Source organism: Magnolia sinica, chromosome 17 (genome assembly GCF_029962835.1).
Source record: "Magnolia sinica isolate HGM2019 chromosome 17, MsV1, whole genome shotgun sequence".
Taxonomy (NCBI): domain Eukaryota; kingdom Viridiplantae; phylum Streptophyta; class Magnoliopsida; order Magnoliales; family Magnoliaceae; genus Magnolia; species Magnolia sinica.
In genome coordinates this window covers 3,581,848-3,608,302 of record NC_080589.1, presented here as the reverse complement: position 1 = coordinate 3,608,302, position 26,455 = coordinate 3,581,848, and the positions used below count along the sequence as shown (strand labels likewise).

General features: G+C 39.9%; 2 protein-coding genes across 3 annotated transcripts; one reads left to right on the top strand and one right to left on the bottom strand.

Annotated features, from left to right (window-relative positions):
- Positions 1-211: 211 nt before the first annotated feature.
- Positions 212-4,527, top strand: LOC131231852 (pentatricopeptide repeat-containing protein At3g48810). Of its 2 annotated transcripts, none has more exons than XM_058228163.1 (2): positions 212-328; positions 1,452-4,527. In XM_058228163.1, the coding sequence occupies exon 2, from the start codon at positions 1,487-1,489 to the stop codon at positions 3,470-3,472; it is 1,986 nt and encodes a 661-aa protein (XP_058084146.1). In that variant the 5' UTR covers positions 212-328; positions 1,452-1,486; the 3' UTR covers positions 3,473-4,527. The 2 variants fall into 2 exon arrangements, with proteins under 2 accessions (XP_058084146.1, XP_058084145.1); XM_058228162.1 differs by having other exon boundaries at positions 235-328; positions 1,455-4,527.
- A 1,518-nt stretch (positions 4,528-6,045) lies between these two features.
- Positions 6,046-15,267, bottom strand: LOC131231853 (long chain acyl-CoA synthetase 1-like). The gene is made up of 20 exons (XM_058228164.1): positions 15,099-15,267; positions 13,304-13,473; positions 11,513-11,576; positions 11,266-11,355; positions 11,121-11,177; positions 10,838-10,886; positions 10,565-10,641; positions 10,415-10,454; positions 10,227-10,321; positions 9,407-9,574; positions 9,174-9,284; positions 8,277-8,364; positions 8,108-8,174; positions 7,949-8,024; positions 7,700-7,817; positions 7,367-7,612; positions 7,143-7,282; positions 6,849-7,031; positions 6,458-6,577; positions 6,046-6,277 (listed from the first exon to the last, which is right to left on the bottom strand). The coding sequence occupies exons 2-20, from the start codon at positions 13,447-13,449 to the stop codon at positions 6,230-6,232; spliced, it is 1,983 nt and encodes a 660-aa protein (XP_058084147.1). The 5' UTR covers positions 13,450-13,473; positions 15,099-15,267; the 3' UTR covers positions 6,046-6,229.
- Positions 15,268-26,455: the final 11,188 nt, after the last annotated feature.

The window sequence follows — 26,455 nt, the reverse complement described above, 5'->3', positions numbered from 1 at the left end:
CCAGTGTGCGGCGACACGCTGGACCTTGATTATCGGATTGGGGAACATCTATTGGACGGTTAGAAATGAAAAAGATCCAACGGTCCTAATGCCAGAAAAAAGTGTCCACGAATCAGAGGCTAGGATTATTCAAGCAACCTGATCATGGGATTCGAACTTGTCAATAGTGGGAGTCGTTTTTATTTGAGTTAATACATGCCACGTGTACAGTTTCCAAGTGCCTGCGTATCAAGCGCACTAAGCAACCTGAGTATCATAGAACTCATCTCCCAAAGCCCTGGAAAGCTGAAACACAAGCTGGGAGAAATCTTCTAACGTTGATCGAAAGGTACGCCTCTCTCGATCTGAATTCAATGAATTCTAGGTTTTTTTTTTTTTTTTCGGTGGATTTCTTGGCATATTTTACTTTAATTAAATTGCGTTTTCCATCGTTTTCGTGAGGTTCCTGTCCTTGATTGAATTCGCTGGATAATTAGGGTTTTTTTCTTGTCTTTTTGAAATAATTAGGAATTGTTTTTATTGGATTGGAGGTAGGAAAAAGGCTGATCTTTGTAGTGAAATTGGAAGCCAAATGGCTTTGATTCGCAAGAATTGGATAATTTTGATGTTTCGAAATTGGGGACGGCTGATTACAGGTCCCAGAAAATTAGGTTTTTTTTTTAATCCTTCCTTTTGAATAATTACAGAAATGTATTTATTGGATTGGGGATAGGGAAAATAACTGATCTTTGGATTGAAGCTGGAAGCTCGATAAATTTTTATGTTTCGAAATTGGGGTTTTTTATCAGGCGAATGCATTTTCCATCATTCACGTGAAATTTTCTTCCTTGAATTGAATTCCCTGAAAAACTATTATTATTATTTTATTTTAATTTTTAATGTTCCTTTTGAATAATTACAGAAATGTATTTTCTTGGATTGGAGTTTGGGAAAAGGAATGATCTTTGGGTTGAAATTGGACGCAAAATAGCTTCGATTGGCAATACATCGATAATTTTCTCTATTTCGAAATTGGGGATTTTTATCAGCCAGAAGAAATTGGGAATTAGGACAATTCTTTCATTCTGATCTTCGTCTCTGTCTGGGTTTCTTTTGGCTAATGTAATGAGGGTGTCGTTCATCTTAGCAGATGGAAATCTGTCTAGGTTTTGTGGAATTTCCATTGGCAAAGAGAATTTGGGTGCCTTATTCTAAATTAGGGCTTTGGAATTAAGACAAAGATCCAATCTTTTTAGTGAAATCAAGAAGAAAAATGGTTCCATAATAGTGGTAATTGGGTATTTCTTCGATTGAATCCATTCGATTTCTCAAAATCCGGCAGGAATTATTTTCTATTAGATTTTGAATTGGGTGGAAATTCTTCTCTTCTGATCTTCATTTTTGTCTGGGTCTCCATGAATTTCAATCGCAAAGAGAATTTGGGTCTGTTATTCTAATTTAGAATTCTGCAGCAGGAGTTTGTGTTCTATTTGAACTACCACCTATCATGCATTTGAAAGAGGGCTGCACGTTACTGCTAAAAGTCCGGAAGCCTTCGATACCCGTCATCCTGAATACAAATGTGATTTATGACTGTAAACAAGACACCAGCTCAAATGTTACAGTTCTAAAGGAGTTTGATGTTCTTAGGAGGCTAAAACATGAGAGGGACATCACCATATCCTTGGGATATTTCAAGTCAGTGGCTGACTCAAAGGCCTTCAAACACACCTCTCTCACGTACCAAATGATGATCGAGAAGCTTGGGAGGGAGAATCAAATGGATGGGGTTCAGTACCTTCTGCAGCAAATGAAGTTGGATGGCATCAGCTGCTCGGAAGACATTTTCACTAGCGTCATGAATTATTACAAGCAAGCTGGTGCCGCCGAGCTAGCCCTGAAAACATTCTACCGAATGCAGGATTTCGGTTGCAAACCAACGGTGAAGATTTACAACCACCTTTTGGATGCTTTGCTTTCTGAGAATAGATTTCAGATGATCAATCCCATCTACAACAACATGAAAAAAGACGGAATAGAGCCCAATGTGTTCACGTATAACATTCTTTTGAAGGCATTGTGCAAGAATAACCGGGTCGATGCTGCATGTAAGTTGCTTGTGGAGATGTCGAAAAAGGGGTGCTCTCCTGACGAGGTTAGTTATACGACTGTAGTGACTGCTTTATGTCAGCTTGGCAAGTTGGAGGAAGCAAGAGAGCTTATGATAGAATTCACCCCCACCTTGCCTACCTACAATGCGCTAATAAATGGATTTTGCCAAGAATTCAAAATTGGAGATGCTTTTCTCTTGATAGATGAATTGATGAATAAAGGAATACGCCCAAACGTGATCACATATACAACAATTGTTAATGTTCTTTGCACGGTGGGGGACATGAAACTGTCACTTGCCATTTTGGCCCAAATGCTTGTAAGAGGTTGCAGTCCGAATATCCTCACGTTTACATCCTTGATGAAGGGGTTTTTTGGGGAAGGAAACGTGTATGAAGCTCTCGGCATGTGGGATCAAATAGAAGAGGATGGTTTCATGCCCAACGCCGTTGCTTACAACACCCTCATACATGGTCTTTGCTCAAACGGGAATTTTAGCAAAGCTGTATCTGTTTTCAACAGAATGGGAAAAAGCAGCTGCCTGCCAAATGCGACAACCTATAGTACTCTTATAGATGGTTTCTCAAAAGCAGGAGACCTGGAAGGTGCTACTGAGATATGGAACAGAATGATGGGCAGCGGTTGTCATCCGAACGTTGTGGTGTACACCTGCATGGTGGATGTCCTTTGTAGGAACTCCATGTTTAACCAAGCCCAGTCTCTTATAGAGAAAATGTCACTGGAAAACTGCCCTCCAAACACGGTGACGTTTAATACACTTATTAAAGGCCTATGTGACAAAAGAAGAACAGATTGGGCCATGAATGTGTTGCATGAAATGAAGAAAAAAGGGTGTCTGCCAAATGTCACTACGTACAATGAACTGTTGGATGGGCTCTACAAAGAAGGCAACTTCGGAGATGCCTTTCAACTTGCGAATGAGATGTCGGAAAGAGGAATCAAGTTGAATCTGGTGACCTATAACACTGTTATTTACGGCCTCTGTTGTGTTGGTATGATCAATGATGCATTGGCATACTTGGGAAAGATGTTGGTGAAGGGAATTCAGCCTGATATAATCACCTTTAACTCCATGATCCATGCCTACTGTAAGGAAGGTGATGTTAGAACTGCCATTCGATTTATGGGTGAAATGCCTGCACAAGGATGCTGCCCCGATGTGGTTACGTACACTAGTCTAATATATGGACTTTGCGAACGGTATGGTTTAGAAGTTGCAATGGTTTATCTTCTTAAGATGCTGAATGAAGACATTTCTCCCAATGTTGCAACATGGAATGTTTTGGTGCGTGGTGTTTTTAGCAATATAGGCTCTTCTTTGCCGGTTTGTAGGGTAGGTGACATTTTGGGTAATGGATAGGAGTCAAGGACTTCTAAATGTTTCAGGATTTTCTATGGGAGATTTGCCTGATCTTTGAAGCCAGGGAATTGAATACGATAAATTGAGAATTGGGTCTTTGGGATGGACCAGATTCTGTGAAATTTTGGTGCGGCAATTGGATTCGGCTGTTTTTCAGCATTTGGGTTCCAAGGATTTGCATTCTGTTTGATGTTTGGCATGAAGTATTAATGACTGACATCTTTAGAAGGGGGGCTTGCTTATGCATTCCAAACAGTTGCGATGTGGAATCCGCCCATCATCTCCTTATTTATTGTTTGTTTGCATACGCGTTGTGAACTAGTTTCTTTTCGTTGTTTGGGCATCAAATGGCCAGTGATAGAGAAGTTGAAAGAGGTGATGGAGAGTTTGTTCTCCGGCCCTTTCAATGTTAGACACGGAATGTTGTGGGAGCTCCTCCCCTTTGCTGTGTGCTTGGGAGGCCTGGAATATGAGGAACTGATGCATACTCTAAAAACAAGGAGTCATTAGTGCTAAGAAATCAAGTCAAATCTTCATTCGTGGGCACTCAACTGTAGGTTTTTTTGAAGGTAGGTCGGGGGCAGGGCTGTTCAAAAGTTGCAGAAAGCAGATCTGGAGCAAGCAGGTTTTATTGTTGGTTCAGATCATTCAGGTGGATCTGTAGATTCTTTTTTTTTAATAGGGTATTCAGTACAGGAGGGTTCCTCTGGGACAAAAGTGGGAAGATGATTTTATTTTTATTTTCTCTTGAGGCTGGCAAAAATGGACTCCATGATTGAGGCAGCAGCAATGGCTCTCCCCGGGAGATATAAGATCAATCCAAAATCAGTTTCAACAGCAGCAAAAGGTTGGAGGGGGGCTGAACATTCTATTGCTGTCTTGGCCTGTGGATCAAATGCGGTGTATGATCTAGCGCTTGCAGTTGCCTTGCCATATCTAGTTCTAATGACTTTTATTTTATTTTTTTGTTATCTTTCCTCTGGGGAGAGTGTTTGGCATGAACTGATGGAATTTCATGATTTAAGACATGGAGAGTTGGAGCCAATTTACATCTCTGCTGGAGCCTTGTGGTCTGTGCACGAGTAAAATGAGGTGTTGCTTTGATTTGGAACACGCAAAAATATAGTTAACAGCGGGCAATTTAATGCTGTGGAAGAAGTGAGCGGATTACGTGCGGCACGGTCTCACACAACATGGTGTGGCCCTGACTGGAGGGCCCATCTTGATGTATGTATTGTATACCCACGCATTTTCCCATGGTGTGGTCCACCTGAGATTTGGATCTGCTTCATTTTTGGGCTCATGCCCTAAAATGAGCTAGCAAAATGGATGGCGGCATGGATATAAAATACATACATCAAGGTGGGCCCCACGGTCAGCACCACACTGCACCTAATCCTAATCTGCTCCCATTGAAGAAACATGGAGCTCATTAGATGCCATTTTAAAGGAAAACTGTTACCTTTCAAAAAAAGAAGAAGAAGAAATGTTTGGATTGATGGCTATCGGCATTGGTTTTAAGGTCTTTTTCTGGCCGCAGAGAGCACATGGATTCACCATGGAGTACAACACTGCATGGGATCTTAGGTTGGCAATGCTAGTTCTCTAGATTCATGTCCTTTCTTGGTCTTGATTTCTCTTTTTTTTTTTTTACTGCATTGGATATAGATCATAGCTACCTTATTTAAAAGTAAAGGAGATTTTAATGGTGGTTAGTCTTCTGGGGGTTTTCTTCCTTCCCTTCTGCTGAGAAGTGATCATCAATTGCTTGAAAGTGGGCCCTTTCCGGATATTATGAGCAGAGCGAGCTTGTTGGATCATCAACCTTATTTTCCAAGGCTTGAATTGCATCAACAAACTCAACATTTAAAAAACAAAATGAACGATATTCAGATATTCATATATTGGAACAGCACAACCTGCAGTTGTATTTTCATTTGATGGATGCAGGTTGCATTTTCATTTGATGGATCTGGTAATGCATTTTTAAGTTCACAAGTGACCCGGGACAGACTTTCAAGTCCTACTATCTATTCATATAGCCATATCGTTTCAAGTTTTTTGAACTGGTCTTTGCTTGGATATGGACATATGCACTAAAAATTTGGAGACGATATACAGCTCGGCTACATATGATGACCAAAATAGAGATGTAGGCTATAGTCATTTTGGTCATTTACCTGGATATAGTTCCACACAAAAACCAAAAAAAAAACAAAAAAAAACAAAAAACAAAAAACAAAAAACAAAAAAAAAAAAAAAAAAAAAAAGAGGAGTGGCAGTAGGCCATTGAAATTTGGAATTCAACACCTTCCAGCATAGAACACATTTTTTAGATCTGTGCCATTCTTCAGGACGGCCTCAGCGGATACATTCCCTTACACAGGTGAATCAGGTAGGTCAAAATTTTCAACGAAAATATGGATGATTGAAAGAAATTCTCCAAATGGCCCACATACAGTGTGCACTAACTTATAGATACAGAATCCTTACAGCCCATCATGGAAACTCAACCCCTTTTTTTTTCTTCCAATAGAGGCAGGACACACAAATCCATGATCTGCCACAGCAAATTCAAATAAAATTTTACCTGATTTTATTCACGCTGTATCTTTAGGTACATTATGATATTCTGAGTATGACAGGAACATCCATCAATGTCATGTTCAAAGCACTGTAGGAAACAGGAAAGGAAGAAAGAAAACAAAGTCATCATAGTACAGGCATATTAAAAGTGTTGAATAGAGATTCAGTAGCTCATTTTTTCCCTCCCGGCAAATTTCGATAGAGTTTATCTATCTCCATCTGCACAATAGTTTAGAGAACCATAATCAGCCTATGTACGGATATCAAATACAAATACAGTAAAACCACCTAAAGGTGCATTTGTAAATGCAAAGTAGCACTACAAATGCTTGCCGGTGGCCATGTTTTTGCGCGATGCATGCAAGCACCTCACATATGCATGAGGAGTTGATTGCTCACCTGATAGTGTTTCAGCAGTTGGGCTCTTTTCTTCTTCATGGTAGGAGTCACCAAGTTGCTCTCCACGTCAAAGGGTTTCGGTTCCAATGTAATACCTTTGATGTGCTCAAAACCTCTCAGCTGGTTTTGAAGAAAAGATAAGTTGATGAGTGGGGCAAATGAATCCATCTTCTGGTGCTTCTTCTTGCTTTTCAGTAGGTAATTTGGGATTGGGACCAAATGACCACACAACTCTCTAGCTTAGTAGCAGCAGCCAGGGTTGAACAATGGCTCCAACCTTGGGAAGCTTAAGGCTCCAGTGCTAGTCCAAGGTTTCTCAGGGAACTTTGAAATAAGACATAATGCTCAAAAGAAAACACCTATGAGGTGGGGTGACGGTATTAAAATTTACCTTGTTTTTCTCGGCGGTGAACTTAAGCTCAAGGATAATATAGTTTCGTAGCTGTTCTAGCGCACATAATTCGGAAAAGGAACCCGTGTAACCATTTAACTCTGCCCACTTCTTGGTGTTGCCTTCATGTGGTGCAACCACTGCAACAAGGGAAGAACGGAAGCTGTCCCCATATACCCAGATCTAAAAAACGAAAGAAGGAAAGAAGAAGAAGACCAGGCAATTATTCCAACAACAACAACAAAAAAATCACTAACACTTTTAACCTTTTTTGGGGGGTTAAAGAAGACTCACATCTTCTACAATGGAGGTGAAACCATATATCTTCTCCAGATGTTCAGCTGCAACGTACTCCCCTTGAGAAAGTTTGAAAATATTCTTTTTTCTGTCAATGATCTTTAGAATTCCATCAGAGTTCATTTCCCCTATATCCCCTGAGAGCATGAAGAAACAACATGAGAATAGAAGCCGGATCCTCTGGATATGAGCGTCTTACTTCAGTGAATGAGACTATTCACCTGTATGGAACCACCCATCTTTCATGACTTCTTTTGTCAGCTCAGGATTTTTGTGGTATCCGGCAAAGACAGTCTTCCCTCTAACGCATATCTCGCCACGCGGAGGATCTGCAAATGGACTGTATCCCATCTCTGGAACTTCCTCAAGGCGTACTTCGGAGTATACAGAGGGTGCACCAACAGTTCCCATCATGCACATTTCATCCGGGCAAGCGATTGTGGACAACCCACAAGTTTCTGTCAACCCTGAAGAGCATGAGTGGTGTTAACAATGGTGGTTTGGTGGCACTTGTTTGATGTTTTGGCTTCTTTTTTTCTTACGTTTAAACTTACCATAGCCTTGGTTGAAAAAGGCACAACCAGTAACCCTCATGAATTCCTCTACTTCAGTGCTCAAGGGAGCACCTCCAGATATCATTAGACGAATCCGGCCACCTAACCTAGCCTTAACCTGGACATAACACAGGGAATTAGATAATCAAGAAGATTTGCAAGCAGAGCTCTACATGTATTTTGTCAAGATGAAGAGCAAAGGAGTTGAAATTTGGATAAAAAAGGGTGTTAGAAAATGACTACTGGAACCTTACGAAACGCTAACAAGTCCGCTAAGGGAGATGCTCTTCTGTGTTTATACCCTAGCTTCATCCAGGCTAGTTTGCTGTATCACGGTAAAGAAATACAAGGGTCAAAATGTCTGTGGTTCTGAAACCAGAAATAAATGGTGAATAGTAGTCATATTACTATTTGTAGAGAAGGTCAAAAATCATCCGCCTGCGTGGATTAAGATCTTCTAGTCCCTTCAGTATACCTGAAAAAGCACTATTCCTTCATCAAACTGGTTCAGTCCAGATTTAAAAAATTAAAAGAGAGAGAGAGAGAGAGAGAGAGAGATGAAATAAACTTTCCAAACCTTCATGCACTCTTTCGAATACTCTAGGGACACCTGCAAAGAATGTGGGCTTCAACTCCATCAGATCTTCTCTCAAAGCATTAATATCCTGCAAAAATGCAGATAGATTGGTAGAAGATTTTAAGCAAAAAGGTGCACTCTATTGGTTCCTGTACCACCGTAGGCTTAAGGTGTTACCAGGCAGATGTGGGGCCCACATGATGTAATCACACCTTCCAACCCATCTATCAGATGTGGCACCTCGGAAAACCCCAACCACCCAAAACTCAGCCCGATCCAAAACTGAGGTGGGCCACAGCAAGGAACGATCTTGGAGGAACGCCCACCCTCGAATTTGATGGGAGCCCATCTGAGTTGCAGGACCGCCTGAATCTTGGCCTGACCCTTCATCTCAAATGGATGAAAGGTCCAAATGGCCTTGCTTATATATACACAAGATGGTGGACAATGGCCCATCATAGTTTTGGATTGGGCTGATTTTAGGGCTCCAGGGGTTTTCTAATTGACACATCCAATGGACAGGCAGGATTCCATGAACACATCACTGGGCCCCACATCTGCCTGGTACCACGGTAACCTTATGGTGGTGCCATTACCACTGGAGCACGCAACTAAGCAAAAAGCCTTCAAATCAACATACAGTGTTTGGATACGTGCATGAGGAATCAAAACACAACAAAATCAGGGTTCCTACTCATGGCTCAGTTGTAGACTTACAAGAGTTTCAGCACAGAGATCATGGGTTCCAGTACCCATTGTGGTGTGCGTGGGTGTGGGTGTGTAAATAATTGAAAAAAAAATGAAAAAGAGAAGAAAATCATAGTTCCCTTTTTTTAATGACAAGTAAAATCATAGTTATTTGAAGTTCAAATAAGTATGTAAAATTCAAGAGTGTACCCCTTGATAGTAACCAACAGAAGCACCCTTGTGGAAGAAGTATTCCTCAATCATGCGGTCGAGGATATGAGCGAGTGGGAGAAAGGAGAGAAAGACATCATCTACTGTCATCTACCAATGGCATGAGATAGAAACCTCAGTGTAATATGAAAGCAAAACATTATAAGGGATGTAAAGAGAGTATATCAACAGATGAAATTTACAAATGCAGTATAGATGAAGCTGATGCTTACCTTGTCTTCAAATTGTTCCATATACAGATCAACTCCTCTTACATACATTGCATGGTTTTCATGAGTCAAAACCACACCTTTTGGATCTCCACTGGTACCACTTGTGTACATTATCGTACATATGTCAAAAGGCTGGGGCGGAGAAAGTTCTGTGGGATTTTCTTTTCCCTGGAAAGCAAGAAGCATTTGAAATCAATAGGCAGGAATTACCAGAAGCAAGAAACAGTTGAAACTGTTTAAGAGAGTTGGCCCTACAAGACTCTAGTAAGCCGTCCTCACTAGAAGATCCAATCTTAAGCATTTGATTCCATATGTGAGAGAATTCTCCAGGTAAAGATCACTTGACTAACTTGATGATACAGAATTTGGTGCTAAGAAAACCAAAAGAGCAAATTCAAGGGAGATGGTTCTTCGAGACTCAATCCACTCTCTTAGCTTTCCATCCGTGGTGATTAAAACTATAGTTATGGTGCTGAAATGCATAATTGTATCAATGCAATGGTTTGACAGATCGTCCAGAACTGGAACATATCACCCAATACATACCAGTATTGTCCATGGATGATAGGTGTCTCATATCACGCTGGTTCAGCCTGTATCGGGGGTTATACACCCATATCACCCATAGATGATGCTGGTAGCGATACTGGGCAATAAAATCCCATATCATTGGTGAACAATATGACCTGGAAAAACCATGATCAATGCTCTTATCGATCCCAATGAGTTCGCAGCTATCACACATGTTTGCTGCATTGTACTGTAAATTAGAGATTAAATTGTTATAGATATTACATGTGTGCAGTCTCGAGAAACTAACCATCTGCAGGAACTCATTCCAAGTGTATGATTTAGTTCCATGGGAGGCTGCATCATCTTTCTGTTCCCTTGTCAAGGAGGTAAAGCAGACGATCACTGTCACCTCAAAGGAAAATAAAAAGGTTAGCAGGAGGGCTTTCCAACAGTTGCAGCATTAGCAAAACAACTTTTTTGGTCATGACTGCTCACATTTCAGGCGTCCGGCAGATACGCAGTTGGAATTTAGGAGCTGCAAATAAAAGTTAGAAGGGCCCATCAGCATTGCTCAATAGTAGACTAACTGGAATATGTTTCAAATGAAAGGCGGGTACAAAAATAGATCAAATATTCAGTTCTCACTTCTTTCACTTTCTTATCCTGGACAAAAACATAATCAATTTCAGCATGTTGTATTATGAAATCAACAGCTCCTGGCCCTGTTAACAGATAGAGTCTGAGACATTTTGGGAGATCGTTTGAAAGAACAATGAAGCAGAATAAAGGATGAAGCAGCAAAATACGTAAATAGATAAGATTACCACGTTAAATATTTCAGTGCAGTAATTTATTTTGAAGAGTAATGAAACTGAAGTATATAAAATTACATCAGAGAGCCATTAAGGAATGAATTACCGAGCGTATCATAGAGAGGAACACATATTAGACTGTGGCCATTGCAAGCCTGCCATAGGGTCCGATCCAACCATTCAATAAACATAAAAAATAAATAAATAAACACAGCACTGGCAATTTAAGCTGGTCACAGTGCATAGTTCTTCATTCTGATGGTTGGGCAAGTAGAATGAGATAGTAGAAAACAAAGTGATAGAAGAAAGCAAACGGAATCTTAAAGAACAATAGTGTGTGATTATAATGGAGTACTGAAGAAAAATATAAGATTCATTTCCAAACAAACCTCCATAGCCACAACCCATTGAGGGCAGTTTGATCCATAAATTCCAATACGGGAACCCTATTACAGAAGGAAAACATTTAGATGAATCCAAAAAGAAATTATTCAAAGGAGAATTACAAGAACGATAGCAAATCTGTGTGCGCACACGTTCAGCACCCAATGTTCGCAGGGCAGAACCGACATGCAGAACTTCCTCGTAAACTTCCTTGTATGTTTTCCACAAATAATGCCCTGCCTAAAAATCCAAACAAAGTTAATAGAGAACCGACACAAAAAGAGAAGAAAATGCTTGAAAGGAATTCTTTTCTTTTCTTGAATGGGTGAGCTTGAAAACATCTTGCCAACCAATTTCTCTAAAGGTTCCCCATACATTACTCTCAAAAGAAAGTTACCTTCCCATCAACAAATTCACGCCATCCAAGCATCCTGTTTCCAGGATACTTCTCTGCAGCAACACTGTCACACAAAAATCAGCCAGAAGCTGTCAATAGCCTACACAAATTAGTTATCAAACAAGAATAAGCAACTGTCTGTCAACTAATCAAAAATTCAAATAACAACAACAGCAATAGTAGTAACAAAGGTACCCAATAAAATAGAAACTATAAATAAAGAGATCCAACGAGAGTCGTTTGGACCTGTGGAACTATCCATCAAGAACTTGAGTTCCATGGAACTTGAGGGTTCCAGTGTTTGGATGCCCCAAGTTTCATACAACTTGTGTTCCAGCAGGAGTAAAGTTCCATAAAAAACACTCAACAAGAGCTCTCTTCTAAAAAGACAGAATGACTCTTTCCACGCCACCAAAATAAAAGGTGAACGAGAATTATTTCAAAACAGCCATACAGCTTGATCATTTCTTCTATTCTCTCTGCAAATGGAAAGAGCTTGATCAACAAGTCCGATGCAGCTAGCCACGTTGAATGATGAATTGCCGCTTGGCCCATCTCTCTCCCTTTAAAATGGGGATCTCCAGCTCACCCACCCAGACGCCATCCAGGCCGCTGCCAGTAGTAGCAACCTCCATCACCTAAAGGTGGCAACCATGGCCACTGCTAGATGTCAACTCACCATCGCAGCTGGTGAATCCAAAAGAAGTACATAAGTACATATCAGCCCCTGGACACTAGCCATCCAGAGTCCAGACTGCCTGCCAATCCAATGGCAGGTGTACAATTGGCAGCCACCAATCGATGGCCGATTCAATTTGCCAGGGTTGCATCCGTTTGTGATGGGTTTTTCCCTTCCCCTTTCAAAGGATGGGAGAAGATGAAGATGAGCCCAACGGACTCCTTTATCATGGGCCTGAGACTAGCCTTTGAGTTCATGGTTTTAAGTAGCAGTTTCAGCATTTCACTCGCACTTTGAGACCGAAACCAGTATAACTTGCCCCTGTTCATTCCATTTTGGTCAGATGTTTATTAGAAACATGGGTATAGGTCCTACATGGGTATGTTTTAAGGACCCTAGACCAATCTCTGTGGGCCCAGCTAGAAAACGTTTCTTGCCACAGTCTCCAGCAAACCATAGATCATGCAGGCCTGAGCCCAGTGCAGTACGTAGGCTGCACAAAGTATTGAGCCAATAGACTAATCAAGCCTATTTCCTAGCATTCAGAAGAGTACAGGGAACCTGTCATCCAAGCACCACAACTTGAGTCCCACGGAACTCTAAGAGTTGCCAACCAAAAGGCGAAATCCAAGTTCCATAAACTCTTCTCCCAGGAAGTAAAGTTCCATGGGACTAGATCTTCTCCAGGATCCCCAGTTCCACACATCCAAATGAAGCCCTAGCGAAAGGCAGGGAGTCAGAATATCAATTCCCTTTCCAGTAATCTTTATTTTCCTTGTCATTTGTATTTCCTTCCTTATTAATGAATTTTTTGATGATAACAAGAAAATTTATACAGATGGGAAGGGAAATTGGCACTTGGGGAGGGAAAAAGACAGAAGAAAGAAAGAAATTACAGGCCGTAAATTCAAATCATCATCACATCAATGCAGAGGAAAAACCACTCACCTAATAAAGGGGAAAGCTATCTAAGAAATAGCAAAAGATTTGTAGATTTAAAATAATAATAATAATAATAATAATAAAATAAAAATAAAAAAATCAGAAAATAAAGGACTGACTGTTTTCAGTGTAATTCAAACAATTACGGGAGACTTATCTCTTCTCAGTACCTGAACACATCCCATGAGGTGGCCATGCAAGGGTCTGGCGGTGGAAACTCATTCTTCGCCAATGGATTCCGGTAGACGGGACCGACCGATGGCTGCCCATCTTGCCCTTCCCTTCCACTCTCCACCTCTACAGCAAAAACCGTCATTCTCCTCTCCAATTATCAACCACCCTGCAGAACAACCCAAAGCACACGGCACATCCTTAATAAAGAACCATGTGAGAAGGCTCAAACAAAGGTCATGATCTCCATTAAAGCTGTGATGAATACTGGTGGGAGGAAAGAAAACCCCCCAGAGAGAAACGGACATGGACTTGCATGCTGAAAAGTTTAAAAAAGTATAAATTCAACCACAAAGTCTGGATGACATGACCCACATAAAGACATCAAGAAAAAAAAGCAATGCAAGTATGGGGTAAAAATAGATACAGATGAACTGCAAAAATAAAAATAAAAACAGGGCTAGTAGATACATAAAAAAATAAAAATAAAAATAAAAAAACCTAAGCAATTAATAAAAAATACAGATCCAACCAGATTGAGAAAACAGTCGATATATCTTTCTTTAAAACATAAGAAAATCCTCGGATCACATCAACGCTAAGAACTCAAAATTGATGCCTGTGAATAAAATAAATTACAGGAGAACCCTGAATTTTCAACAGAAATTGTGAAACCAGCCATAATTATTTTTAAAAATTCCCAGAAACTATACAACCCACCATTAGCAAAACCATACAAAAATTTCCAAAAATAAGCAAAACTTGAATTTTTACCATAAGCCACGGAATCCGATAAAAACAAAACAAACAGAAAATCCAAAAAAAATAAATAAATAATCACAAAACTCCAATTTCCAAAAGAAACCATGTAATCTATAACCTACTAAAAAATCATATAAACCCATTTCAACAGCAAATAAATGATCATTACTACATACATCATGCATGCTATATGACACAGAAAAACCCTTAATGTCTTGACAGAAACTACATAACCCAACCACGAAATGCAATACAAATATTTTTTTTTTAATCCCCCACTTCTCAGCAGAAGCCACTAACCATCAAGAAAAGTATAAAAATATTCAAATTTTCCAAAAAAAAAAAAAAAAAACTACTGTGAGAATTCAGTAAGAACTGACATGCAAGAATTCATTCCCAGAAGAATCCTACAGACCTAGACAGTCAAACAAAATACATGACCACCCCTCTTCAATACAAGAACCAAAACCCGTTCAATACAAAACCACAAAAACCAAAACCATCCATTCAACGCCAAACAAAAAACCACCCAAACCCACGTGAGCCACCAGTCACATGAAGTGCAACCCAAAAAGAATCGAAACAATCAAGCAGAAGAGGTCACAGCTTGGTGATCCAGACCGTTGATCCAATGAAATGGAGGGTGCAATCCTATCCATTCAAATCATTCAATCCAAGCCCACCATCTCTCACTGCTGCTTCACCTTTTCCCAACCGTACATCCAAACCCCACTCAATCAAACGGTTAAAACCAACCAATCCAGAGATTACTGAGACACCCTATATCCACCCTATAGCCCATCAGATCAACGGAATATATCATAAAAACATGGCCCCAACACGTACAAATTACAAAAGAAGTAGCCGTAGTAGTAGAAGAATTCAATCAGGGAGAAAATCAAGACAAACTTCGAATCCCAAAAGTAGTAGTAGTAGTAGTAGTAGAAGAAGAAGAAGGGAAATGAGAGAGCAGATAGAGAGAGAGAGAGAGAGAGAGAGAGAGAGAGAGAGAGAAATAGAAGAAAATCCAACCGTTGAATGAAAGAACTGATCCGTTCGTTCTGTGTCTGTGAGAAATGAATTTAAGGAGGAGAAGGAATGAAATCACCGTCATCATCAAATCCAAGAAGAAGATAGCCATCGCTCTTATTCGGGGTAGTTGGATGCAGGTGAGCGCATTCCATTCCATTGTTTTTTTTTCCCACTTCTTTCGCACCTTTTCACCTTTTTCAGTGTGCCCGTTCGAGAGAAAGAGATAGGAGAGACCAAATGCCGCGAGCGGATTACGTGTTACCCGGAACACTGGAGTGGGTGTTTCCCTCATTGTGGGGCCCACATTGATGTTTTTTTTTTATATCCATGCCGTCCATCAGTTTTTTCAGATTATTTTAGTGTATGAGCCCAAAAATAAAGAAGATCTAAATATCAAGTAGACCACACCAAAGGAAACATAGTTGATTGAACGCCCACCATTAGAAAAATCACAAGCTGCTCAGCTTGATCCAAAACTTTCTGTGGCCCCCCAAATAAAGTTTTAACGATGGGCATTCAATCTCTACTGTGTGGTCCACTTGAGATTTGGATTTGATTCGTTGTTGGAAATATGCCCTCAAATAAGCCATAACACTAATGTCTCAAAGTTATGGGTATTTAACTGAACTTATTTATTCCAAATAAGTTACTTATATACTGATGTAAGCCAAAAAAAACTAATCGGCCTCGTTTCTCAGCTCATGTCCTCATCACCTGAAGGCTAAGGAGTTGTTGTTAGTAGCCGTCAGCTATTAAGCGGTGCTTTGTAGATCCCACCAAAATGTATGTATTTCATCAATGTTACCTAGTCATTTTTATTTTTTTGTAAAATAAATTTGATCCAAACCTTACGTGGACTACACCATAAAAAAATAACAGTGATTGCATGCCTATTATTAAAATTTTCTTAAGGGCCACAAAAGTTTTAAATAAAGTTGATGATGGTGCTTATCATTCATCCAAATTTGGTAACCTAATCAACAGGTTGGATGGAAAATAAATATTATAGTGGATACTGCAAAGTTTTTAATGGTAGTCGTTTAATTACCATTGTTCTCTTATGATATGGTCCATTTGAAATTTAGATTTGTCTCAATATTTTGGCTTATCCTAAAATGATCTTTAAAAAATAAAAATAAATAAATAAATGAATGCATCGAGTGGATGAAACCCTTACATCATTGTGGGGCCTACACTACACCGTCCAACAGATACGGGCAATTGACAAAGTCAGTAGGCAACCTGCGTTCATTTTTTACTAAGACAAGTCTAAAACAAGGGGTATGGTTGACTAGCAATAGTGGGAAAGGAGAGAGAGTTCAGCTGTGCCAACTCAGTTGTTGTGTTCACCGAAGTTCTGCTCCACTTGAATGAGTTGATTGAGTCCACCCCTTCACTTGAATTGGAAGCGGATTCTGTCCCACTCCTGCCTCTCTCTAGTAAAGAATGGGCACATCAGTGTGGTACCCACCGTGATGTATTTATTTATCCATGTTGTCCATCGCTTTTCTTAGACCATTTTAAGGTATTTTAATGTGTGAGCCCAAAAATGAGACAAATCCAATGCTCAAGTGGACCACACCAAAGTTGACTCTTGAATTTAATGCAGCTCAAGCTTACTATTTGATGTGGTCCACCTGAGCTCTGGATCAACCTCATTTTTGAGCTTATACATTAAAATGATTTGAGACAAGGGATAGATGGCGTGGATAAATAGTAACAACACAGTGGACCCCTACATAGATTCGCCCATTCCTTGCTAGATACAGACAGCTAATGCAATCCACTTCCACTCTAATCATAGTGTCATTGGGTGCTTCCAAGTAGAGGTGGGCACCGAACGACTTGATCCGGCTAACTTGACTCGTCCGACTCATTCAGATCTGACTTAATCCAAACCGAATGGGGGAGTCGATCCGAATCGAGTAGGCCTCGTGTAACGTCTTGGATTTTCATTATTTTGGATTTTCAAAAAAAAATCTTATTTTTTTATGTAATTAACTTATATTATCACTTACTGCCCATTAGCACTTAATGTTAGTTTATACACGGGTGGTGCTAGTAAAGAACCGCACAAGTCCGCTTAATCAACCGTAGGAAGCCAACGAATCAACCCAATCACTTAAACATTGAATTTAGCCACATGATTTGCTCACACGGAGCCTAAATCTAACCGACTTACCACTTATTAATCAAGACAATCGTAACTAAATTAAAAGATCTACTCGAAGCCGAGTTAGATAAGACCCGGATCTTGACTAATGGATCAGATCAACCTCGTTACTGTTTTAGTCTAAAACCGATGGTTTAGAGTAATCATGACCAGATCTCCACTTTCACTAGCTATAAATAGGTCACACTATGAACATAGTTAATCCAAACCCTAATCATTACCCACGAGAAATCTCAATACCTAATTCATTACAGAAATGTCCTGATTTTTCGAACAAGCTCTAGGCCGCTCGTTAGTAAGACATTAGTTCCAAAACTATAAAATAATGTTCGTCTTACTATGCTTGATGTCCATTGTGGGAGTCGAATTCCATTAAATTCATCATAAAATTGTTATTTGATGTAACTTATGACTAATGACACCCACTGAATTAGCTACTCACTCCCACTCTGGGACGGTATTTTAAAACACCAACCATACCCTTTACTAGATGCAGGTGAAGCGGAGATCGACGAGCCGAATGAGGTGAGCATGGATAGAGAAGAGGAGCTTTCCTACGTCCAGCTCATATTGAGCAGTTCTGGACACTACCCAAGTCCGACTCCTATGATGGACGTCGAACGCAGTAAGACGGACATTATTCTATAGTTTTGGAACTAATCGCCCCCTAACGAGCGGCCCAAAACTTGTTCAGAAAATTGGGGCATTTCTGTAATGCAATAGGCATTGAGATTTCTCGTGGGCAATGATTAGTGTTTAGATTAACTATGTTCATAGTGTGGCCTATTTATAGCAAGTGAAAGTGGATATTTGGTCATAATTACTCTAAACCGTCGATTTTAGGCTAAAACAATAATGAGGTTGATCTGGTCTATTAGTCAAGATTCGAGCCCTATCTAACTTGGCTTTGAGTAAATTTTTTAATTTAGTTATAATTGTCTTGATTAATCAGTGGTAGATCGGTTAGATTTAGGCTCTGTGTGAGCAAATCATGCTGCTAAATTCAGTGTTTAAGTGATCGGGCAGATTCGTTGGCTTCCTGTGGTTGATTAATCGAACTTGTGCAATTCTTTACTGGTACCACCTGTGTATAAACTAATATTGAGTGCTAATGAACAGTAAGTGATAATATAAGTTAATTACATAAAAAAATTTAAGAATTTTTTTTAAAAATTCATAACAGTAAAAATCTAGGACGTTACACCTCGCCCAATCCAAACTCAAATCAAGTTGAGTTTGAGTTACCCAGTAACTCGACCTGAAACTCGATCCGGTTAGACTCGACTCAATCCGAAACCCAACTCGACCCGACTCTCTAACTCTGCCCGCCACACCCTATCTCGACCTAATCCCAAACTCTCTCTCTCTCTCTCCCTCCCTCTTCTTCCTCCTTCTCCTCCTCTCTCCTCTCCACTCCCTCCCTCCTCTTCCAAGCTCGGCAACCACCCACCACCATCACCCTCCTCCTCCTCCTCCTCCTCCTCCTCTTTCTCTTCCCCACTCCCTCATCTCTCAATCCGACTCGGTGCTAACTCGACTAGTTTCGGTTCTTCTAACCGGATTAGACTCAATCCAAATCAATCGAGGCCTGACCGAACTCGGATCGAGTTATGCATGCTGGACTCGATATCAAGTGGAATCGAGTTCAAGTCAGGCCTATTTCAAAAGTGGATCAAGTCGAATCAGCCCTAACTCGGTTCGACTCGACTCGATGCCCAGCTCTACGTCCAAGTTGTGAATGAGTTTTAAAATCACAATCAAGAGGAATTTGGAATAGTATATAACACCTATTTTACAAACATTTAAATCACCAAAGTGCTTTTGAGGGCCTTATATCATCCATGTGAAATCTACTTCCTCTATTTGTTAGTCGCCCGTCTACTTATTATATGTACAAAAGATCAACCGATGAAATTTTTAAATGGGCCACACCAATGGAAACAATATAAAATTGTTCTTAAAACATTTAAGTTATTTGGTGAGCCTTTTACATGAATAAGTTTAATGAAAGATGCACACCATATCAACCCACATACAAGCCTTTGATTAATGTCCATCACCACTGTTCCTGTAGTGTGGCCCACCCAAGTTATCCATCTACTTATGAACCCAACTGATAGACGAACTGGATTTCACGTGCCTCAAAAAGCAGCCAAAGAATCGGATTTGGTGAAGCAAAGGAAACAAGGAGCAAAGCCAAAGCGGATTGCGTCCTGGCCACCAATGTGCAGTCCCATGGGTGGTTGACCGTAACGTATCTATTTATTCATGCTGTTCATTTCTTTTCTTGCATAATTTTAAAGTACGAGTACAAAAAAGAAACCGATGGAACTCTCAAGTGGGCTACACCACTGATAAGTATTGCATTTAATGCTACATACCTTTAATACTATCAAGTTTATATTTTTGGTGTGGTCCACTTAAGTGTTAGATTTCTTTCATATTATCTTAGAATATTTAAAATAAATTATAAATAGTATAAATATATAGATGCATCACCGTAAGCTCGCTTACCAAACCGTTCATCCATGACTCGAGATGCATTGGCCGGATACTTGAATTAAGAAGGCAAGCATATTTGAAAGTAGTTCGATCAATTTGGATCCGCAAGCTCATCCTGTCAAATCTCACCCCATTCTAACGAGTTAAATGCTTCCTGTTAAACCTTCAGATTCGGCCAGACTGGAAAATTCACTGGCCGACCACAGGATTATTAGAGAGGGCCCCACCAACATTCTAAAGACTGTGTCGGGCAGATGACGTGGCGTCAGCCTGACCGAATCTGCTCCCAACAATCACAGCGGTTAATTCTAACCACTTGATTTTTCTTCACCCGTGCTTTAACGGTCCCTTGTACGAAGCCTGTTGAAAGAGGAGTCATTCCGGACTCGGATTTACCGCAACAAACGGTTGTAGGAAGTCCGTGCAAGAAAAATAAAATCACGCGGGGCCCTCAGTGATGTCTGCGCGACATCCATTCCATCCATCAGTCGAGCAAGCCAACGTGAGGGCATGGGCCCAAAAATTCAGAGATATCCACAACCCAACTGATCCGTACCACAGAAAACAATGTGGAACGGTATACTTACCGTTGAAATTTTGAAACCTTCCTGGGGCCCATCGAGGTCTTTATTTGCCATCCGACCTGTTCATGAGACGAGTCTCATCAGGACGAAGGGCTGATCCAAGACCTGGGTGGGCCAAGGAGGTTTCAACGGTGGTGGTCGTATTTTCCTTGACGTGGTCCACTCAAGTTTAGATCTATCTCATTTTTTGGCCTCGAAATCTAACGTGTGCTGGATCGACTCATTGACGCAGTGGATCTCACATCAGAGTGGCTCCACATCGCTTTTTTGTTGCACGTGCCGTGGAACTTCGCGTCAGATTCGCACCAATTCGTGGGACCCAGTTTCAGATCAAAACAGAGAATTTAGTACATGATACTCAGGTTGCGTATGAATGTTGATATGCAGGCACTCAGAAATCGTACACGTGGCATATGTTAGGTCAAATAAAACCTAATAAATTGCACGGGACCACTGTTCATCAAGGCACCAATCCCGAGATCAGATTGGTTGAACAATCGTAGCCTCTGATTCGTGGATACTTGTTCGTGAAAACATGTCCATTAGATTTAATTTTTTTCCATTTTTCACCGTCCAAAAAACATCCACCAATCTGATAGTTAGATAATCAAATAACCTTTATTTTCCTTCTTTTAAGGGTACCAGTTTGGCTACTTATATGCCACGTGTGCAATTCCTTAAGTAAAGTGCCTGCGCATCATGCACACGCTCTGCCAGAGTATCAAATTTTTTTCTTTGGAATCTGTTCTATAAAAATAAAAGAAAAAATTTGCATCGTAGATTCTTCCGTACCATGACTTTTTTTTCTTTATTTTTTTCTACGCCCGAAAACTTCTGCTGCTAAAATCTCCGTAGAATATTCAACCTGGCCATGCCCTTTGTATATTCAAGGAATTCGTGGATTAGACTAGTTGCTGAAGTGACGTCACCAAGTTCTGTGAGCCCCACCGTGTTGTATGTGTTGTATCCACACCGTTTATCCATTTGAAGATATCATTTTAGGGCATGAACCAAAGAATGGGGCAGATCCAAAGCTCGAATGGACCTCATCACAGAAAACAGTGGGAGAGTGATGCCCACCGTTGAAATTTTCCTAAGGTCCATCGTGATGTTTATTTGAGATCCAACATGCTCATAAGTTAACACAGACATGGAGGAAGGTAAAAAACAAATATCAGCTTGATCCAAAACTTCTGCGGCCTCTATAAGTTTTTAATGGTAAGGATTAATTCTCATTATTTTCCGAGGTGGGGTCCACTCAATCTTTGTCTTATGGCCTAAAATAATCTATCTAAACGGATGGACGGTTTGGATACAACACATACATTATGGTGGGCCCACAGAACTTAGTGACGTAACTTCCGTAGCAAGTCTAGCTACTTAACCTGTCAGTAGCTAATTCGCGTCCCACGGGTGCGTGACATTGCACGCATGTCTAAGATCCAAGTCGTTGAACTTAAAAATCAGGCAGTCCATTGATCAATCAGGTGGGCAATAGTTTATTCGAATGGACGGTTGAACACCTCATGTTGGCCACAGCTTATGAAACAAATGATTGGACAAAAGAACTAGCTAAAAAAATCTAAACCGTCCATTAGTTGCTAATACTGTGAGCTGCTCGATAACTCCAGAAACCTGATTTTTGGGCCATTGGTTGTACACCTCGGGACCCACCTGGTCAGCAGCTTGGATCGGATATACGAAGTGGCGTCCAGATGGCTTAGAAAACATCTCTTCTTCTTTTTTGTTTTTGTTTTTTTCTTCTTTTTTTTTTTTAAAATTCTTAATCGTTGGAGTTAGGGATATCTGTTCCCGATGCGTACGGAAAAGGATAAACGAAGATGCGAAATGCACTGGAATTTCCTACAGCTCTTGCAGAGAGTCCATGAATAATATGAATAATACTGTAAATAATACTAATCCAAAACCAAGCTTTTGATCAAATATCAGTTTTTCCTACATGATGGTTGGAATCACCTTGTGCATGGTCATAAAGGCCTTTGAAAGGTTTCACAGGTGGATGCCCAGCCTCATCCCACTCATCTTTGTGGTGTGGCTTATTTTAGTTTTGGATTGGTATTATTTATGGACTTTCACTGGAACCTAGCTAGAGACAGATGGTATGTCAATGACCCAGTGAGGCCATTATAATTTAATTATATGCTTTATCCATGGGGTTAATTTATTTTAACATATCATTTTAGAGCGTGAACTAAGGAGTTAGTTCAAAAGCTTAAGTGAATCACAAAACATACAGTGGTGGGGTTTAAAGCATGGGTTTGAAATCTTCTTACAGGCCGCAGAATCTTGAATCAAGCTAATATTTATGTTGTTGAGATTTGTGTTTTTTTGAAAAAAAAAAATTCAAATATTTTAAAATTTTGGGATTTTGATGCCTAAATAATTTTTAGAAATTTCAAATGGAAAAGTATGGTGTGTGCTTTTGTCCCACATCAAAAATGATAGGAGAAGATTTGGGATTTATTTGTAGATGTGTGTAGTATTTTTACTTGGAGCTTTGGAGATTGAAACGCTTAGGTTGTATGTTCTAGTGTTTAGCACCCGCTTAAGTTCGGGCTTGGACGTGGGTAGTGTGGTTGCTGTGGAGCTAGTTGGTGCACTTCACATCGTATAATGGTCGCTCCCTCACGACCTTACGCGAACCGTCGCAAGATGGTTGATCGTGGTGCGAGTGGTCTAGTAGGAGCTTAGGTATGATAGATTTGAAATAAATTAGGGTTTTATAGGCGACTAAGAATAATATGATTTTTTATCCGAAAAGCTATTTCTAAAAATGGCTAGCTGTCTCAAAAGCCACAATGGTCCCAAAACTGACGGGCCATGATGATCCAACGGTCAGATCTTCCGATCCGACGATCAGAAATTGCTGAAATTAATGATCAACAGTCAAACATTTTTCAAACATTCTAAACCATTAATGGCCACCAAGCAATGATCCACTCCCTGGTGTCTATATAAATTGGACCATTCCGATCTAAATTTCATCAACTTAAACAGAAATCTCTTTCGTGAAATATTGGAAATGCATCCACTATTTGATTCTGCCAAAAGATCTATTATGTTGAATTGTTCCTAAGTGGACACATCGTGATTGATGCATGCCAGATCCAGAAAGGCTTATCTCATCCTGGAAGCAATTCGCAGTTAACCTATTAGTAATTAATAAGAGGGCGAATCACGATTTAAGGATAGCCTATGTTTTTAAGTGATTCAGCCTAGTGAAACAAAATAATCAAACATTATTTTATTTTATTTTTCATTTTTCTGTATATCCAATTTAAATTTTCCAACATATGTTTTCCCTTGTACCGGTATATGTGACCTCATGAACAGGTTGGATGGCAGATAAACAACATGGCGGGCTTTAAAAGTTTTCAAGGATGATATTCAAATCATTGCTCCTTTGTGTGGTTTAGATCGTTCTCTCTTTTGAGCTAATGCTTTAAAATGATCTGTAAAAATAGATGGACCGTATACATAAAATATATAGATCACGGTGGGCCCCACAGAATCCCCCCTAATTTTAAGCTGTGATGTTCCATCAACGGTACACGTGGCATGCAAGTAAGTTGATCAAGTCTGTCCAAAATCCAATCGCTGACTATTTTGTTTTTAATCTTAATTTAACTGACAATGACAGCCATTCATCAACCTGATTTTAAGGCTACAATCAATCAATCAGTGATCCATCAGTTTTTTTAACGGTCTGGATTGACTTATGTATATGTTACTTGTACGGTGTTGAGACGTTACCGTGCGTGCAACAATAGCTGTTGTCTCATCCTCTCTTTTAAAATAGATTATCCAAGTCAACGGTCACACCTACAGACGGCCACATGCCAAAATAACACATCTACGAGACATCGGAACCGTACATCAGGTGTTAGCTATATATTCTACACCCAGATGCTGTGCATTTTGTTTTATGATAAATCAAGAACGGGCCAGATTTTCTACAGGTCCAGAGAATGAGCTTATTATAGAAAACCTGCAGCTGGGCCATTCAAGAGGAACTCAGATCGTGTAGTGTAGCACTTTGTAGACCCCACCATGAAGTATGTTATCACTCTGCCAATTCATTCTTGATATGCATGTTCCAAAAAGCGAGGTAGATTCAAATCTCATGCAGACCGCACCACAGATAAGAATTGTAATTGAACACCCACCATTAAAAATTTCCTAAAAATTTCCTAACGACCCACTGTAGTTAGAGGTGTACACGGGCTGAACCGATTCGAGGTTGGCACGGATCCAACTTGAACTTGGCTCGGCTCAGTCCTCGAGCCTGATTTACCAGCTTGGCTCGGTTCAATCAGCAGCTTGGGTCAATTCAAGCTGAGTTCACTTGTGCAACATTTTCACAAACACATGTATTGTCCCTTCAAATTCTCACTATATATAAAACAGCATTAACAATTTTACTGGTATTTCATTGAACACCTGGTAGGCAACACAACATCAAAATTAAGAAAAAAGGATATTTATTTCATATACCTTCTTTGCTATCAGCCAACACTTCATTGAGTCATTTTATCAAACACTGGGTGAGCAACATCAATATCAAAGTAACCGAGTCAACGAACTATTTCAATTCGAGTTCGATTTGAGTTGGGGTTCAATCTAAGTTGAGTTGAGCTCGGGCAAGCTCAAATTGGGTTTGAAATTTTTTCAGGCTCAAAAAATCAGTTCAGCCTAGGTCGAACTCAATTTCAAACCAAGTCGATTAAAGCTTTCTCAAGCCAAGTCGAGCAAGCTAACTCGGTTCGTGTATAGCCCCAACTGTAATTTCTATTTGCCATCCAACTTGTGATTACGTTAGCCTTGAATAAAGTTAAAACACAAATATCAACGTGATACTAAACTTTTGTAGCCTTTTAAAAGTTTCCAATAGAGGCATTCAATCGCCATTGTTTTTTTATAGTATATTCCACCTCATATTTAAATTAGATTTATTTTTGGGGTCATGCCCTAAAATAAGCTAATAAAATGGATGATAAATATGGATTAAACACATACATCATGGTGGGGCCTATAAAGTTTTTCTAGCATCACAGCATCATACTATGTAATCAAAATCCACCATGTGGGCCACCAATTAATTTACAGGTTATTTTAGGTAGTTGTCCATTCCTTTCACGGTAGGATGAACATTTTGAATGGGTAAGATGTAATGAAAAATAAAATAAAAGAAAATCATAATACAACCTATGACTAAGAGTTGTCAGATCACCGTCAATTCCAACCTCATACTAACGCTCATCCTAATGCCCTAATGCAGTTAGATTTAATTGGGCCATCTCTCTACAGGACGCGGATTAGATACTGACAGGTCGAGCAGTAGACTTCTGCTGAAGTGACGTTGCTAAGTTCTATGGACCGGCTATGATATATGTGTTGTATCCACGGTGTTTATTCATTTAGAGATATTATTTTAAGGCACGACCGAGAGATCGAGGCAGATCCAAAGCTTTAGTGGACCCCACCAAAGAAAACAGTGGGAAGATTGATGCCCACTGTTGAAAACTTCTACAGCCCACCATGATGTTTTTTTAAAATCTAGCCTACTGAAAAAGTTAACAAAAACATTAAAGAAGGAAAAACGCAAATATCAGCTTGATCTAAAACTTTTGTAGCCTTTAAAAGTTTTTAAAGATGGTGTCATTCTCCCCACTGTTTTCTGCAATGGTTCCACTGGGGCTTTAGATGTGACTAATTCTCTGGATCTTACCCTAAAATGATCTCTCAAGATGGATGATACCAAACATACATCATGGTGGGCCCACAGAACTTAGAGACGTTACTTCAGTAGCTGTCTCCCTGCTAGCCAAGCCGCACCCCTCACTGCATCAGCCTTCGCTACTTTCAAACATGCTTTATTTTATTCGTTCATTGTAGCCGCACGTAATTCAATCAAATCTTTCTCTATCAAGACTTTAACATTAAAGATGTGGATCCTATCTCATCAAATCCTCTCCATCTAGTAGGTCCTTGGGTAGAATAGCCACCACATGACCAGTGTCCTAAAATAGACAGCTAGATTCAACATGAGATACCGATGGCTACGATCATCCATTCCA